This window comes from Gracilinanus agilis, chromosome 3, assembly GCF_016433145.1.
Source record: "Gracilinanus agilis isolate LMUSP501 chromosome 3, AgileGrace, whole genome shotgun sequence".
Lineage (NCBI taxonomy): Eukaryota > Metazoa > Chordata > Mammalia > Didelphimorphia > Didelphidae > Gracilinanus > Gracilinanus agilis.
The window spans coordinates 524,583,151-524,598,607 of NC_058132.1; the positions used below are offsets into that span (position 1 = coordinate 524,583,151).

At 44.5% G+C, this 15,457-nt stretch overlaps 1 protein-coding gene across 2 annotated transcripts; it reads right to left on the reverse strand.

Moving 5' to 3' along the window:
- Positions 1–572: 572 nt before the first annotated feature.
- ZIC2 (Zic family member 2) lies at positions 573–4,345 on the reverse strand. Of its 2 annotated transcripts, XM_044667201.1 has the most exons (4): positions 3,277–4,345; positions 1,239–1,402; positions 790–941; positions 573–618 (listed from the first exon to the last, which is right to left on the reverse strand). In XM_044667201.1, exons 1-4 carry the CDS (start codon positions 4,343–4,345, stop codon positions 573–575), a joined length of 1,431 nt encoding a protein of 476 aa, XP_044523136.1. The 2 variants fall into 2 exon arrangements, with proteins under 2 accessions (XP_044523136.1, XP_044523135.1); XM_044667200.1 differs by having other exon boundaries at positions 573–941.
- Between the last annotated feature and the right edge of the window lie 11,112 nt (positions 4,346–15,457).

A 15,457-nucleotide genomic window follows, 5' to 3' on the forward strand; every position in this document is an offset into this window, starting at 1 on the left:
AAACCATTTTTTCCACATTACTTAAAAATAAACCAGGGAACTAAAAAATAAAAAAAAGAAAAGAAAAGAAAAGTCCATCACTTTAGGCAAGGAAGGGGGAGGGGAGGAAACTCAACCGTCATTTTACAAATGGACAAACTTCTATACACCAAGAATCCATTAAAACTTCGTTACCACCTCAGAGAAGGAAGGAGGAGTCCACTATGTACACAGTTTGTCAGGACGAGTAACTAGACCCGGAGGAGGGAATGGAGGAAGAGCAAGGAAGGGGAAGCAAGAGAGTATGGATTGGGTTTTTCGTCGTTGTTCTTGTATTGGGTGTCCTTTGCTGTTTTTTAGTTTCAGAGACTTTGGGAGGGAAGTTTTTGCTCTTCAAGATTGGATCATATGTCTTAACTTTTTAAATCCTTTTGCTGGTATGAATAAAAATAATTGAAACATTCACTATTACTAACTGGTTTCTTCCCCTTCTCTGCGGAAGGGTAAAGGATGAGGGCTGGTTGGACTCGGGGAAACCTGGGAATTGTGTGTATGTGGTGGGGGGCGTTGAGAGAAGGAGATTGGCCCCTCCTTTAGACGTACCATTCGTTGAAGTTGGAAGAGAGGCCACTGTGACCCCCGCCGGTCCCACCGCCCCCGCTGGTGCTGCTGCCACCGCCCCCTCCACCGCCGCCACCGGCACCCCCGCTGCCTCCACCACCGCTGCCGCCGCCGCCGCCGCCGCCACCTCCAGCCCCGCTGCTCCTGTGCACCGCGGACACCGCAGCGGCCGCTGCCGCCGCCGCTGCCGCCGCAGCCGCCGCAGCCGCCGCAGCCGGAGACAAATTAGTGGAACTCTGGGGCTCGGCGCTAGGGGACACTAGCCCGGGTGGGGTAGAGGACTCATAGCCCGAGCTGGCGGCGGGGGAGGATTCGGAGCCCTGTGGGGAAGATTCATGGACCTGAAAGACAAAAGGAAGGGGGGAGGACAAGTGGAGACTAGGTGTGAGTGCAGCTGCTGTGAGGCCGAACCAGGGGAGCAGAGTCTCTCAGACGACCCGGCTCCTACAGCTCCTCGGATCACAGAAGAAGGGAGGCCTAGGCCGAAGCTGCAACCCCGCCCCCCACTTCCAATTAGTGCAGGAATTTCTCCAACACTACCCCATTCCCAGAATCTAATGCATAGGCTAGGTTCCAAAATAAAAAGGGGAGAAAAAGAGACCATCGTCTCCCCAGGATGCCCCAGCCTGCCCAAGTACCTTCATGTGCTTCCTCAGGGAGCTGGGATGGGTGTAAGATTTGTCACACATCTTACAAAGATAGGGCTTATCCGAAGTATGGACGTGCATGTGCTTCTTCCGATCGCTGCTGTTGGCAAAGCGTCTGTCACAGCCTTCGAATTCACACTGGAACGGCTTCTCTCCTGGAAAGCATAAACAAGCAGGGCTTGATGATAGTAAACAAATAACTTGGACTTGTAATCCACTCCATAGCGGATGCCTATTTTGGGGGAGGGCGGAGGAACCAAGGGTTGTTACTATGGTCTTCGATAGGGACTGCGGTTCATTTTAAGATTTTGCATTTTCCTTTTTCAAGGAAGAACATGACCATTATGCTTGATTTTTTTAAAAAAAAGTTCATTTCATTCTGATGTCCTTTTGCTGGGGGTGGTGGAAATCTTAATGAATATTATTTGGCGGTGGCCAGGCTATAGAGGGTTTTGTTGGGTTGTTTTTTGTTGGTTTTTTTTTAACAGTGATGGATCGATCTGTATCTTCTAATAAGTTTGTCTTAGCATCGATAAGCTGTTATTATGACAAAATATTTGTAGTATTTTTAAAAAATCACACAGACTGCTGGGCTTAGTTTATTTCTATCTGAGGCCAGTAGACGATTAAATTTAGGGTTGTTGTGTGTGTTTTGGTAAGGGGGCACAGATGGGTGACTGCCCCATTATTTTTCAGCCAACATCCTGCAAAAAGAATTACTCTGATTTCTGCCATCAACTCCATTCCTTTTCCTTTTCCTTTTTTTAAAAAAGTAAAGCTTAGAGAAGAGGTACTATCTTATCTAGGGATGTTGCAGGGAGGCGCCGATCCTGTAGAAACTAAGCGCCTTCCAACCTCTCACCCCAACCTCAGTTTAATTTTCATACGGTTTTTACGCCCTATTGCCTGAATTCCAAATGCTTGGAGTAATTTAGAGGTGTGATAACTCAAACATCCCCCTGGTTGGAAGGGGAACCATTTAACATTAAATTCCATTAGCACCTAAATTGTTTTTTAAAGACATCCGTTCAGACACAGTGACTTTAATGCAGGCATTTCATGCAAATAAATTTCTCAAATTTTAAACCTTGTTAAAAGCTTGTCTAGCACCTAGTATCCCTCCTAACACAGAAGAGAACAATAGGCCTACCGCTCGTCCGGTTTTCGAGTAAATATTGATGGTGGAAGTTGCTAAAATATTTGGCTTTCCATTATGAAATAGTCTGGCACAATTCTGACTGGGACCTGGTAATAGATGAATAATATATGAAGCTGGGAGACGTGTTTATTTTGCGACTCTCTCTTCTCACGCGATTCCCCCACCAGGAGCCGCGCTGCTCTGCTCTAAGCTGACCAGGTTTTTAGTTCAAGTTTTGGGAATCGCAAATCCTTCGTTGCCCATTACAGACTTTAACAAACTGTTGCAAAACTCACTGTAAACCCCCGCAAATAACCTCGAGTATGACTTTTAAAACACTTTTAAAATGAAAAATGTTTTATTACCCAAACTCACACCAGTTAAACTTAATAGGAAGCAGTCTCGGAAAGGAACTTTTCGACCCTTAAACAAGGCACATGAAAATATACACATATGAGACAGAAAACACAAACTGGAAAAATAATTACCAAGCTATACTGTTCACCAAATTAATAGACTTTTGGGTCGTCTTTGTGTGTGTGTGTGCGTGTGTGTGCCATTCATTCACACCAATCTTTTTAGAGCGTCTTGGAAAATTAACTGTTCTCATTGTGAAAGGCTGAATATTTTTGAAATCTGAAAATTCATTTTCTTAACGGGATATTTCAGATAACATTTAAACAACAAAAAATAGCCCTCTCTTCTCTTTCCAAATACACACACACACACACACACACACACACACACATACACAGAGTCTAGAAGGTCCGAGGATCAAGGCCCCTCTCTAATGAAATCAGATACTTTTTTCTTTTCTCCTTGAGCCTAAGGAGAAGCCCCACATTTCAGCCCCTTCCCTAGTACCCTAGAGACAGCGGACTCAGCAATTACCTGTGTGGGTCCTTTTGTGTATCTTCAGATTTTCTGAGCGGGCGAAAACTTTCCCGCAGCCGGGAAAGGGACAAGGAAACGGCTTCTCTCCGGTGTGCACACGGATGTGGTTGACCAGTTTGTATTTGGCCTTGAAGGGCTTGCCCTCTCGAGGACACTCCTCCCAGAAACAGATGTGGTTACTCTGTTCAGGGCCCCCGACATGCTCCACTGAGACGTGGGTGACTAGCTCGTGCATGGTACTGAAAGTTTTGTTGCAACTCTTCTTGGGATTGCTCAGTTGTTCGGGGTCGATCCACTTGCAGATGAGCTCCTGTTTGATGCACTGCTGCCTCATGTATCGGAAAAAGGCACCTGGGTGGTGGTGGTGGTGGTGGTGGTGGGCGGCGGCCGCTGCCATGTTCATGCCCATGTTCATATTCATTGGGCCGTATTGGTTGTGGAGCTGGGCGGCCGAGTAGGGGTCAGTCCGGGGGCTGGACACTTGGCGGTACTGGTCCGAACGACCAAACACCTCTCCCGGCAGCCCCAGCCGCATCTGCCCGTTCAGCACATTCTGAGAGCCGTGGGGGCCGTGCTGCTCATGGATTCCTGGGAACAGAAGGTGGCTTTGGGCATCCGTGTGAGGGTGATGCAGGCTTCCCGCCCCTGGCCCGAATAGCCCATGCTGCCCACCCGCCGGAGCCGAATCTCCAAAACCCCGACTGCGGAACAGAAAGTCCCGGGTGGAGTTAAAGGGTGCTCCCGAATAAGAGCCTACATGAGCGGCGTGGGGTCCCAGGGCTGCTGCGGCGGCGGCTGCTGCGGCCGAACCTGGGTAGCCCCCCGGCCCTTGAGAGGTAAAAGCCGAACTCTGGCCAGGGGACAGATCGTGTGCCCCAGGGTTGAGCTTGAAGGCGCCCATGTGCGCGGCGGCCGAATCCACGAAGCCATTCTGCGCTGCCGCCAAGCTTAGCTCGCGGTCCTGCATCTCCGCAGCCGCGGCAGCTGCGGCAGCTGAATGGTGGTGGTGCCGAGCGAAGCTGCCCACCCCGATGGCCGGGAACTGCGGCCCCGCGTCCAGCAGCATGGTCAGCCCGCTCCGATCCTGCTGCCGCTCCTGCTCGGCTTCGGGCTGCTCCCCCCGGAGGAGGCGCTGGCGTCTACCCCGGCTGCTCGCGCAACTCTCGGGCGGCTCCTCCTCTTCTCTCGGCTCCCGGCTGATCTCGGCTGTGGCGGCTCCACAAGCTGCAGCAGCCGCAGCCGCGGCAGCGGCAGCTTCAGCCTCCGCAGCCTCTGGCTCCTTTGAGCTCCGCTACTCCACTAGCCTCCGCCGCCGAGCCGTTGCCGCCACGGCTCTAGCAGCCCGGAGCTGCTGTTTCGAGCTGCTTGGGTTGTGGAGCAAAGCCGGAGAGAGGAGGAGGAGGAAGAGGAGGAGGAGGAGGAGGAGAAGAAGAAGAGTCCAAAGCCAGGCGGAGAACCAAAGTGTATTAAAGGAGCTGTGGCGGGGGCGGGCGGGCAGGGGAGGGAAAGAGAGGGAGGGAGGGAGGGAGGGGGGAGAGGAGATGAGAGGGGGGTTGCAGGGGGGCGAGCGCTGTGCCTTTTCCTGCACACACAGCCCCCCCCACCCCCTAGCACACGCACACGCGCGCGCACACACACACAAACACACCCAGCCACTAAGATCTGTGTCACTATCACAGAAATCACCACTCCCCCCAAAAATTAAACATTAAAGTTAAATCAAATTAAGAAAATCCAAACTGCACAACAGAAGCAGAGAAGCTGACTGGGAGAAGATGCGCAACCCGCTGCAATGGCCCCTTTACTAGTTCCCCCTTCTCCACCTGATCCTGGTGGGGAACTGGGGGTGGGGGTGGGGGTGGCCCAGGAGGAGGACGGGGCAATCCACTCCCCTTCCTGCTCCTCTAGCTGCCGGCTTTGGGATTTTCTTTTCCCTTTCCCCGCTCCTCTCCTCTCGGCTATAGATATTGTTATGATTCAGGGTTTGGGGTTTGTTTTTTTATCCCTCCTCTTCTTCTTTCGTGCTTGGCATTGGATGTATCTCACGTAGTAAACTTGCAGCAGCAACGAGTTCCCACAGATGAAGGAATCAGACGCTCCTGTCTTTCTTTAAGTTGTGTTGGAGGAGGAGGAGGTTGTGGCGACGGAGATGGAGATGGCAGTGGGAGGAGAGAGGAGGGAAGGGGGAGGGGAAAAGAGGGAGGAGGGAGAAGGAGAGGGAGAGGGAGGAGGATTAAAAACAATAACAACAATTTTTAAAAGTGCTCTCTCTCTCTCTCTCTCTCTCTCTCGTTTTTCTGTCTGTCTCTGTGGCAGGCGAGGATCAGCAGCAGCAACAGCGGTGGCAGCGGTAACAGCAGCAGCAACCCATGAGGATGGAGTATTCTCTCTGGAGCTAGCAAGTGCGGGGAATCCAAAGCTGAAATCTCTTTTCCCCTTTCTTCTGGCGTTGGGGTTTATTTACAGCTGCCACCACCACCTCTCCCTTTTTCTCCTCCCCCAGCTTTATAGCCGGGATGCTGCTATGGCCTCCGGTTTTTATTTTTTATTTTTTGCTTTCTCCTTTTTTCTCTCCCCTCCCCCTACCCCCTTTCTTCTCCTCCTCCCCTTCTCTAGACTCCCTCCCTCCCCTCTCTGTCTGGACTGGCAGCATCTCTTCCACCGCCCCCTTTAACAACCGCACGGTCACTCTAGCCGTGCCCGCTCATTGGTCACAGAGGCCCAGTCAATCCACACTTTCCCCTTCTCCAGCCCCTCCTCCTCCCCCTCCCCTCAGCCAGCACTACCTCCCTGTCGGCTAATCGCCGCTATCTGGGCCCCAAGTCCTTCCCGCCTCCCCATAGCTTCTCTACTAGCTTCCATCCCTCTTTCTCTCCACCCTATCCCCCACCCCCACCAACCCCTTCGCCTAGCTGGGTCCAAGAGGCTGAAGCAGCAGAAGCAGCTGTAGCCGCTGGGGCTACCGCCGCTATATCCAGGAACCTTGCGCCCCCAGCGCTAGCACCCACCGCTGCCACTGGAAGAGGCTCTGGAGAGAGCCGGGGTGGCGGCGGCGGTGGGCGCCAGAGGCACAAGGCGAAGGGCGACACTGCATTTGGTTCAGGGCGAGTGGGTCTGAGGGTCACAGTGTCAGAGCAGTGTTAGAATTGGTAGGGATGTAGGAAGGTAGGGAAAGGCGACCCTCGTATCCTGGACTTTTTGGAAAAGGTCATTGGCTTCTGGCAACTGCAGCAGCAGCTACGGTCACCACCGCTACAGATGCCACAGAGACAGACACACAAAAAGGGAACGTTAGTCCCTGCTGCCATTATGTTTGGTGTGTTTTTTTTTGTTTGTTTGTTTTTAAACAAAACAAAACCAAAAACGGTTGTGGCAAAAAGGATCTTGAGAAATTGCGGGTGAAGAGAGGGAGAATTCTAATAAACGCATTAGAGCCTGGAAATCTGTGCTATGAGCCTCCTGGGTTGGGTTTGAAGAAAGGAGAAGAGGGAGAATGGGGAAATGGAATTCAAGAAGTGCTTCCTTTTCAAATTTTTTTTCTGTGTCCCCTCCCCTCCTTCAATTTGACGCGTGTGTGTTTTTAATTGATTCTGGTGTGGTAGGAAGAGAAGGAAGGAGAGAAAGAAAGAGAAATTTTTATTTCCCCAACACACACACAAATACCACCTCTACCTTTACCGTTGCCCCAAACAACAAACAAGTTCGCCTCCCCTTTTGCTATTCTCTTCATACGAAGCCTTCTTAAAGTAAACGTTCACAGGGCTCTGACCTCTACTTGGGACTTATTTTGAAGTTACTTAGATACAGTATTATAACTATTTGAGGTCGATGTCCAAATCAGAAGTGTTTGAGGGTGTTGGTTTTTACCGTTGTGTGTGTTTTAAAGCTAAGACTCTCGGCATAATGCCCTCATCAAAGAGACCAAGGCATACATATACAAGGCTTTATATTTTATTTTATTTTCAACATTTAAACAAGTTATTATTATTATTATCTGCGTGGAATCAAATACTTCCACTGAGAAAAACCAGAGTGCCTTTTCTCTTGGCTGTCTTCTTAGTCCACGGCATAAGTCCCCAAATCCGAAGAGCAGAAGAAGGACCTGGCAGCTCTTGGGATAACTTGAAACGTCTGAGAGGTTTTGGTAATTTCCTGTTCCACAATAAAATGATAGAATTAAACAGATAAAGAAGGAAGACGAATCCGGGGTCTGCTGAGGTGTGAATTAAAGACACCGAGGCAGTCACCGACTTTCTTTGCCTGATTTCCGGAAATCAGGCGTTTTGTTTACAGGTTTTTGTAAGTTTGATTTAAGGTAAAAAGAAAATCAAACAAGTCTTCCTCAAAACCGACTAGAGCTGGGGAATTTCAGTGCATCTTACTCTCTCCTTCAAAAGCCGTTTTTGTTTGTTTCTCTAGGTTTCAAGAAGATCCCAGAAAATCATCTGTCCTCCCTCGCCACCTTCTAGGCTAGCCCCAGCTCGCCTCTTCTGGCTTGTCACAGCTTTTAAACCCCAACCCAACTGCCACTCACTGTAGTTGTTCTTCAGAGGCTCCTCCAAAAGCCGAGTAGTTTCCGCGGGATTCTTGAAAGTCTGAGCTCTTCTCCCTGAACTGAGGGACGTTTCCCCCTGCCTCTTATCTGACTAAGCATTTTAAGAAAGTGGGAAAACCACGGCTGGTCCGGTACTCCTAAAAGGAAAAAAGGAAGAAGAAGAAGAAGAAGAAGAAGAAGAAGAAGAAGAAGAAGAAGAAGAAGAAGAAGAAGAGAGAGAAAGAAAGAAAGAGAGAGAAAGAGAGAGAGAGAAAGCAGATTCTGCCCCTATTACTTCATCTTCGTCCAAAATACTCAGATGCTTAACCATTACACAAGATTATTTACTCATTCATGTTGGCTTTAGAATAAAGGTAGAATAATTGAAAATATTTTGGTACCAAACAACTTCTGAAAGAAAATATTTTCTTCTATTTTGATTGTAAGAATTTTTTCTCTTTGATTGTAAGAATTATTTATACACTGGATAGTCAAATCCATTATGGTCTCTTCTCTTCTCCTTTCTCTCTCTCTCTCTCTCTCTCTCTCTCTCTCTCTCTCTCTCTCTCTNGGGAATGTAGCAGCCTCATACTCTTCCCCCAAACATACACATACACAACCATAGTCTATGTATATTCATCTCTCTCTCTCTCTCTCTCTCTCTCTCTCTCTCTCTCTCTCTCTCTCTCTCTCTCTCTCCCTCCCTCCCTCCCTCCCTTTCTCTTTTCTCTGCCTTCCATATATCTTTCTTTTCTCTCTTTACTTCTGTTTCCCTCGACCTTTCTCCTATTCTTTAATTTTTCTTTTTCTCATTACCATTCTCATACTAAGATCACCCTGCTGAATTCTGGCTCTATGGCTTCTGGAGACTGCTTTGGGGTAGTTTGTAGGGAATTCGTTAATTCCAGTCGGAGACCCCGCAGGCTGGACTCTCTTTGCTATTCTTTCAGGGCTCCAGTTCTACTCTCCCTGCAGGAAACAGAGGAGCTGATCCAAGTTCAAAGTCACGTCGCCGTCCCCTCTAAGAAGTGCTTTATTTCTCTACAAACCGCAAAACCTCTTTCCCTCCTGTCACTGGGTGAAAAAGGAAGAGAAGGGAGAGAGAGAGAAAGAGAGAGAGAGAGAGAGAGAGAGAGAGAGAGAGAGAGAGAGAGAGAAATAGAGTTGAGAGAGAAAAACTGCAAATGCTTTGAGAGCTATTGCTACAAATATAGACTTTAGCTTGTTCTCTGAAGAAAGAAAGCGGCCAAACTGCGCTGTAAACTGTTGTACTGAACTAAGTTTTTCAACAGGTTTCTGGAAGTACCCGTTTTTCCAGCACAACAAACAACTGCCTCAACTGGGCAAACATTTCCCTCTTTGTAAGTTTTCCAAAATTGTTCTTTTGAAATCGCACTGAGCTTGCTACTGGCTCCTTCAGCATGGGGATGGTGGGGTTGGCGAGGGCTGAAGAGTTTGCATTAGGCTGAATTGTGCTTTTTGTTTGTCTTTTTTGAGTTCTTTCATTTATGGGGGAGATCTGTTGTGGGGAGAAGGGTCGGGCAGGAGAACATTGATAACGAGTTCTCAAGAAATATAAAATGTCCCCCACAAAAAACCAATGTACTTTAAATGGAAGGTCTGTTTCTCATTGTGTATTTCTGGGCGAAAAGTTTAGATTGACTTCCCTGTATAGAATAGATATATGTAGATTCATATCTGGAAGGAAAGGAAAACAGAAAGAAAAATTGACCTGTTTAAATTGGAGATAAGATGTGTCTGGCGTTATACTCTTCAAACTTTTTTTTTCTTTTCCCCTTAAAGAAAGGGGATGGGGTGGGGGGCGGGGAGAGGTAAAGACTTCGGAATGATGGAGTGATGATACTGTCTATTTAACCTGAAAAAAACAGACCGATTTAACAGAATCACTTGCAGCGTTGTCTGTATCACAGACACTCATAAATTCAACAAGATCATCAACAGGATATTAAGTTGCAGGTTACCTTTGATTCTGCCGATCTTAGCCACTTCTGGGCCGTTCGACCTCTGACCCGTGAAAGACCACATGTGTGGCGGTGTAGCCTCCCTCTGTAAAACACACTTCGGAACAAAAGTTCTTTGTCAGTTTAACAGAAGTGTAATGTAAAAAGAAAAGGGAAATAATGAAAATCTCAGCCAAAGTAATAACTTTTAAATGCCTTTTTTTTTTTTTTTTTTAAAGAACGCGGGTATCGTGGGCGGATGCCCACCACAATGTTTGAGAAATTTGCTAAAAGACCTTTACCTTTTCTCCTTCCTCCCGTTAGCATTTACTGTTCTGTAGCTGTGCTTATTAAAAAAAAATGTTGCTATATAAAAACGTGCTCGCTAGCGATTTAGGGAAGTGGCGATCACTTAATTTGTCTAGAAAAGGAAAGAATGGGAGCATTACAAGCAGACCACTAGTCACTGTCTGTTGGGACTGTGGAATTGGGATTGTGCTCTTACATAAGGAAGGAGGACTTTATTGTCTCACTGCGTCCCCGATTTCCTTAGGGGAGTATTTTTACTCTAGCAAACAATAAAAACAAAGCCCGAGGCATTAGCTTACATGAGAATGTTTCATTATTCCGATATTTTCCTTTGGGGTCCTAGGTGAAATACAAACAGGGAGGTTGAATACTAGTGACAGCGGAGCAGCTTTCCAATAAACTGCAGCATTATAGCAATAGACTTTGTAATACAAGTTATGCTGTCATTCATAAATAACAATGCCATATGTTAACCATATTGCTTACACAAGTAAACCCGTCAATGTGTCACTATTTGATTTATCTCAACAGCTTCTTCAAATATTGAAGTATAGATCTGGGGAGGGGGGTGGGAGCAGGGGGTAACAATACAGCAAATTTGAGGTGTTTTTTTTTTTAAATTGCACAACTGCTGTCCAAATGAAAAAGAACTAGAGGGAAATAAAAAAGGGGAGCACATCTTGTATACATTACAAATACTATGTGATTTTAATAACTGTATCTATTAGGAAATACTTTGTTTTCAGTTTTCTATTCTTATTTTTTCCCAGTTGTCTATTTCTCTTCATGGTATTTCTAAAAAATTATACATCTTAAAGGCTAAAAGGTTTATCAGTGCCTTATTCTCTACAAACTTTCAATAGCTAGTACTGAAAAAATCAATAATCAACTCGAAGTAGAAAAATAACCAAATAATTGCATTCAACTCCTGCCATACTTTAAGTAAGAAAAAATTCATCTTCAGATAGAGGAAATGTGTCTTGTTGTGAACTGCTGATGTAGGAGCATCATTGTGGAAGAGATACAATCCAAGACTGTCAGAACCTAAGCAGAAATAATAGACAGAAAATCAACCCTCCCTCCAATATGGTCATGATAGTAAATTTCTGTTTTCTTTTTCCACACTGACCTCCACAAACTTTGAGTAAGAAGTCTGTCTTACACACAACTCACCAGTTAAGATTAGCCTTGAATAATCATTCCTCCATCTTTAAATTAGGATTTTGCCCAAGGTTTGAAAAGGTATTTCCTCTGTTCAGACACTAGCAAGACACCCTTCTTGGATTAAAAACAAAAACAAACAAACAAACAAAATAAAAAACCAAAACTGGACAGTTTAGAGCAAATCAACAAGAATATTCACACCTTGATCAACCTACAGAACCCATCCTCTATCCTGGTAGCTCAAGAATGGAATGTGTGTGTGTGTGTGTTTGGGGTTGGGGTGAAAGGAGAACAGAATAGCCTTATTCCAGCAGACAAAGAGGTAAACCTTTGCTGCTTAAAATGAGAACAGAATACGAAGGATATGTTAGGGAGTCCAGTGTAGCTGCCAAGCATCTGTGGAGCATCTCCCTTAGCTGTAGGTGACTATGCTTCATTTTAAAATTGACTTGCACTTTTTAAGAGAATTGGGGCAAGCCCTTGAACCCATGGTTTCTCATTACTTTAGGAAATTAAACTAAAACACACATTTCCTTACTCCTGCTCCACCTTGCTCTGTCTTTGGAAAATAGAGAGGATTTCCATGGAAGTACTCCATCTAGGCTGTTCTCGAGAATTTTGTGTATTGGAATAATCAAATTGATATTCCGGGATTCCACTTCCACAGCCTGACAGAGGTGGATAAGGAATAGTGTGAACTGGATCTGAAACTCAGTTCTACTGGATTTTTGGTCCTCTATATACACTTTAGAGCACTAAAACTATTCTAACCTATAAGAAAACATTCGGGACTCAGCATAAAGCAATTTAGGGCACAATAAAAGGTGGATTTTCCAAGTCTTGCTCCACTCCCTTTCTTTTCTCCCCCACTACCAATGCCTCCTCACTATCCTTCCCTTCTTTCCTCCCTCCCTCTCACCCCCCGGGGTCAAAACCATAGACAAAGGCTCAAAAGCGAGGAAATGTCCAATTCACTCCTCTTATAGTTTATTAATTACCCACTCCCATCGAAAAGAAACTTGTATCTGTTCAATAATTAAGCCAGGGCAATCAAGCGTGCTCTGGATGCTCGGTGAATGCAGCCTTACAAGGCGCGAGGTAATGGAGCAGCAGGCCTCTTCCAAGGGCCCAATGAGCCAAGGTGGACTGCGTTATCGAGAGCCCATGTTTTTCCCCCTTCAGAACCTGTAGCGACTTGCAACAACTAGAAGGTTCGGTTGCCAGACCGCCATGGCAGTGCTTTTCACTCTTTTTTCATCCTCCCCTCCCCTCTACCCTCCTCCTCTTTCTTTTGTCTAGTACTGGTAGACCTTCAAGGTTCGGGTTGAGCATAGTTTTGTGAATCAGATCACCTTCAAAATGAATCTTTCTTGCTTCCTCAATGTTTTCTTTCGCCTTTCTAGAAACTCACATACATTTTTTGGGGGGAGGGGCAATTATTTCAGTACTTTAACCCAATGTAATGCATTCTTTCTATTATTTTAAGAGGCACTAGAGATAGAATCTATATTCTTTGGTCATATTTGGATATGTAATAACTAGATCAAGTATTGAAGTGTTTTTCTTTACTTTTAGGAAATATTTTATACTTATTTAATAATCCATGATGCAGTTAACTTTTTCATAGGCTCCTTGGATTTTAGAGAATTTTTAATATCAGGTGGTGTTGAAAATAGTATTCCCCTTTGGGGTCAGGATGGACATAACAATAGAAAGAAAGCAAACAAATTGAAAATGTATTTTTGAGCTGACTACTCCAGGAAGTTCATTATCAATTCTTCTGGCCTAAACTCTAGGCCTATCTCAGATTTATTTGGCAGAGTATTTATTGGCCTATTAATTGGTGTTGAATCAGAGTTTTGGGGGTGTATATGTGTTTTTTAAAATATCCTCTGAGGGAGACAACTCACTCAGAAATTAACATCCAAGTACTGAGTCAATGATCTTTTTGTGATCTGTATTAAATTACAAATTGTGGAATATTCATAAATCATCATGTAAATATTTCTCTTACCATCTGGAACAAAAGTTCACATTACTTCCTCTGAGATATTTTTCTTTTATTCAAGGTTTCCATAAAGAAATTGATCAGGGAGGTATGTTTGAATTAAGACATATTAAATCGATGACAGATACATATCATGCTGTGTTTAACAAGAGTTGTACAAGGAGGCGTGTTCAAGATTCCACACAGCACTACAGCACTATTACTCCCATTTACAACTTTTCTTTCATGCATTTGACCATTAACTATTAAATTTCATTAATTCAATAAAACAGAGCAGTTATAATTTTTAGGAAAAGCTATTCTGAAGGGGAGAGGGAAACCCTTATTTTATTGCACAATAAAAATACTCAACAGCCCATTTTAAAGGGCATCATATGTTTATTTTGGTTCTTTACCTATAACTTGCAGGACTGAATTCAAAGCTGTGCCAGTCCAAGCCCTAAAGTTCATTGCTGAATAAATTCAAATGAGAGAAATTAATCAATGGAGCTTCAGGATAAACCAAACAAATAATGAGGCCAATTAATGTGATATAACACTGAATTTGAGATTATTCCTCTAAGTTATGCTTAAGTATAGATGAAGAAATATAAGGATAGTTTGTCATCTTTGCCTTTCTTTGTCAAAAAGTCTGTGAAACTCAGACCTGTATTTAGGCGATAAAGGCAGACCTTTCTCTCTTACCACTTTATCTTCCACTGATATTTCTGAGGATAATTTTTGTTTGACTTTACTTCAGGCTTTTCTTATTTTTCCTGTTCTAACTTTTTCAAAAGTTTTTTTTTAAAGAAAAAGAAGTCTAAAATGTAGTTATTATTCTCTTTACTTAGATACCAGATTCAGAAGAGAAATCTCTTATAAGCCTAGTAGGGGTAGGGAGTGGGTTTTCAATTTGCTGTGATTCATGCCAATTTTAATGTTATCACCTCTTTGCTCTTTATATAATATTGTACCACAATTTCTTTCTCTAGGAAGTTTTCCTTGAAGCTTTCCATATGACACTCCATTCTGGCTTTCCTGATAAACTAATTAAATTGGTATGGTCTTTCTAAACCAGAGATTAACATTAAGTATCTTTCACCCTCTGTCACAATTGTTGGGGGTGGGGGAAATTTCCTGCACAGATTTAAAAACAACTTTTCCCCCAAAAAGGTGAGCTGGACATCTGAGCCTTTGTGGGGAGTAGAAGCTTCTTGCCTAGATTTCAAAAGTCACACCTCAAAAAACAGTAACCTTACTCAAGCTTTCTTGACCAAACAGAAAAATAAAACCTGATGTACACCTGTTCTCCACAAAGCCTGAAGTGAGAGAAAAAAACAGAAAATTTCCCTTTGAAAGCAATCGAGATCCATTGAAAATGGATCCACAGTCTTTATGGTTCTCCACAGAGATCCACAGAAATCCACAGTCTTTATGGTTCTCAAGCAAAACATCTATCAGAGATATTTGTAAGGGGGTGGTGGGGGAAGATGACATATTAGGTGCCAAATTGATCGGATTTTTTGTGATATTAGAATAAAACTTATTTTCATTAGATCATTTCTATATCGAGTAAATTTGAAGAACCACGCAGAAATAGGTTGGGTGGCTTTTACCAGGAGAAATTCTGCTAAAACGATTTCAGCTATATTTATTAAACCAGTTTTGAAACTTTACCTTCAAAAGGTGAGAGTTAAGACTTTTATTTTAAGAATTGTTTTTGCATATCTAATTGGAAGTAGCAGATTTGGAACTGCAAAGCAGCAGAAATTACACTTCTATCGTCTTGAACCGTCTTGAAAAAGGAGTCCGTGAACTAAAAATTTGAGGTAAAATGCTTACTTGTCCCGAATGATTTAATTTACTACGTCAAATCATCCAGGTTATCCAGAAATCAACTGACTCTTGGTAGGTGTTTTGACCTCCCCAAATACTGTCATTTAACCCTGGTTTCCGCCCCCCCCCCCGGGGGAGCAACATTCCATTTCTTCCCTCAAATTAAAAAAAAAAATTCAAGAGGCACTAATTCAGGTGAGATTAAGTGAATAAATGTATCCACCTCTAAAGGAAGCTCTTGAGGGTTTAAGAGTACAAGGGGGAAAGGGGAAGGCGGAAAGACGAAGTGGGTGAGGAGGGAGTGTGGTTTGCTTTGAGCGAGTTGTAGGATAGCGGTTGCGTCAGAAGTTGTGAAATCTTCCTAGTCTCGGTTGCGCAGAACCTTCT

Bases quoted from the DNA above. Each gene is read 5' to 3' on its own strand.
- ZIC2 (XM_044667200.1), bottom strand. From the start codon at position 4,345: ATGCTGCTGGACGCGGGGCCGCAGTTCCCGGCCATCGGGGTGGGCAGC. The intron at 1,403-3,276 runs GTAATTGCTGAG...TATGCTTTCCAG, and splicing joins ACACAAAAGGACCCACACAG to GAGAGAAGCCGTTCCAGTGT. The intron at 942-1,238 runs GTACTTGGGCAG...TTTGTCTTTCAG, and splicing joins CCCTGAGGAAGCACATGAAG to GTCCATGAATCTTCCCCACA.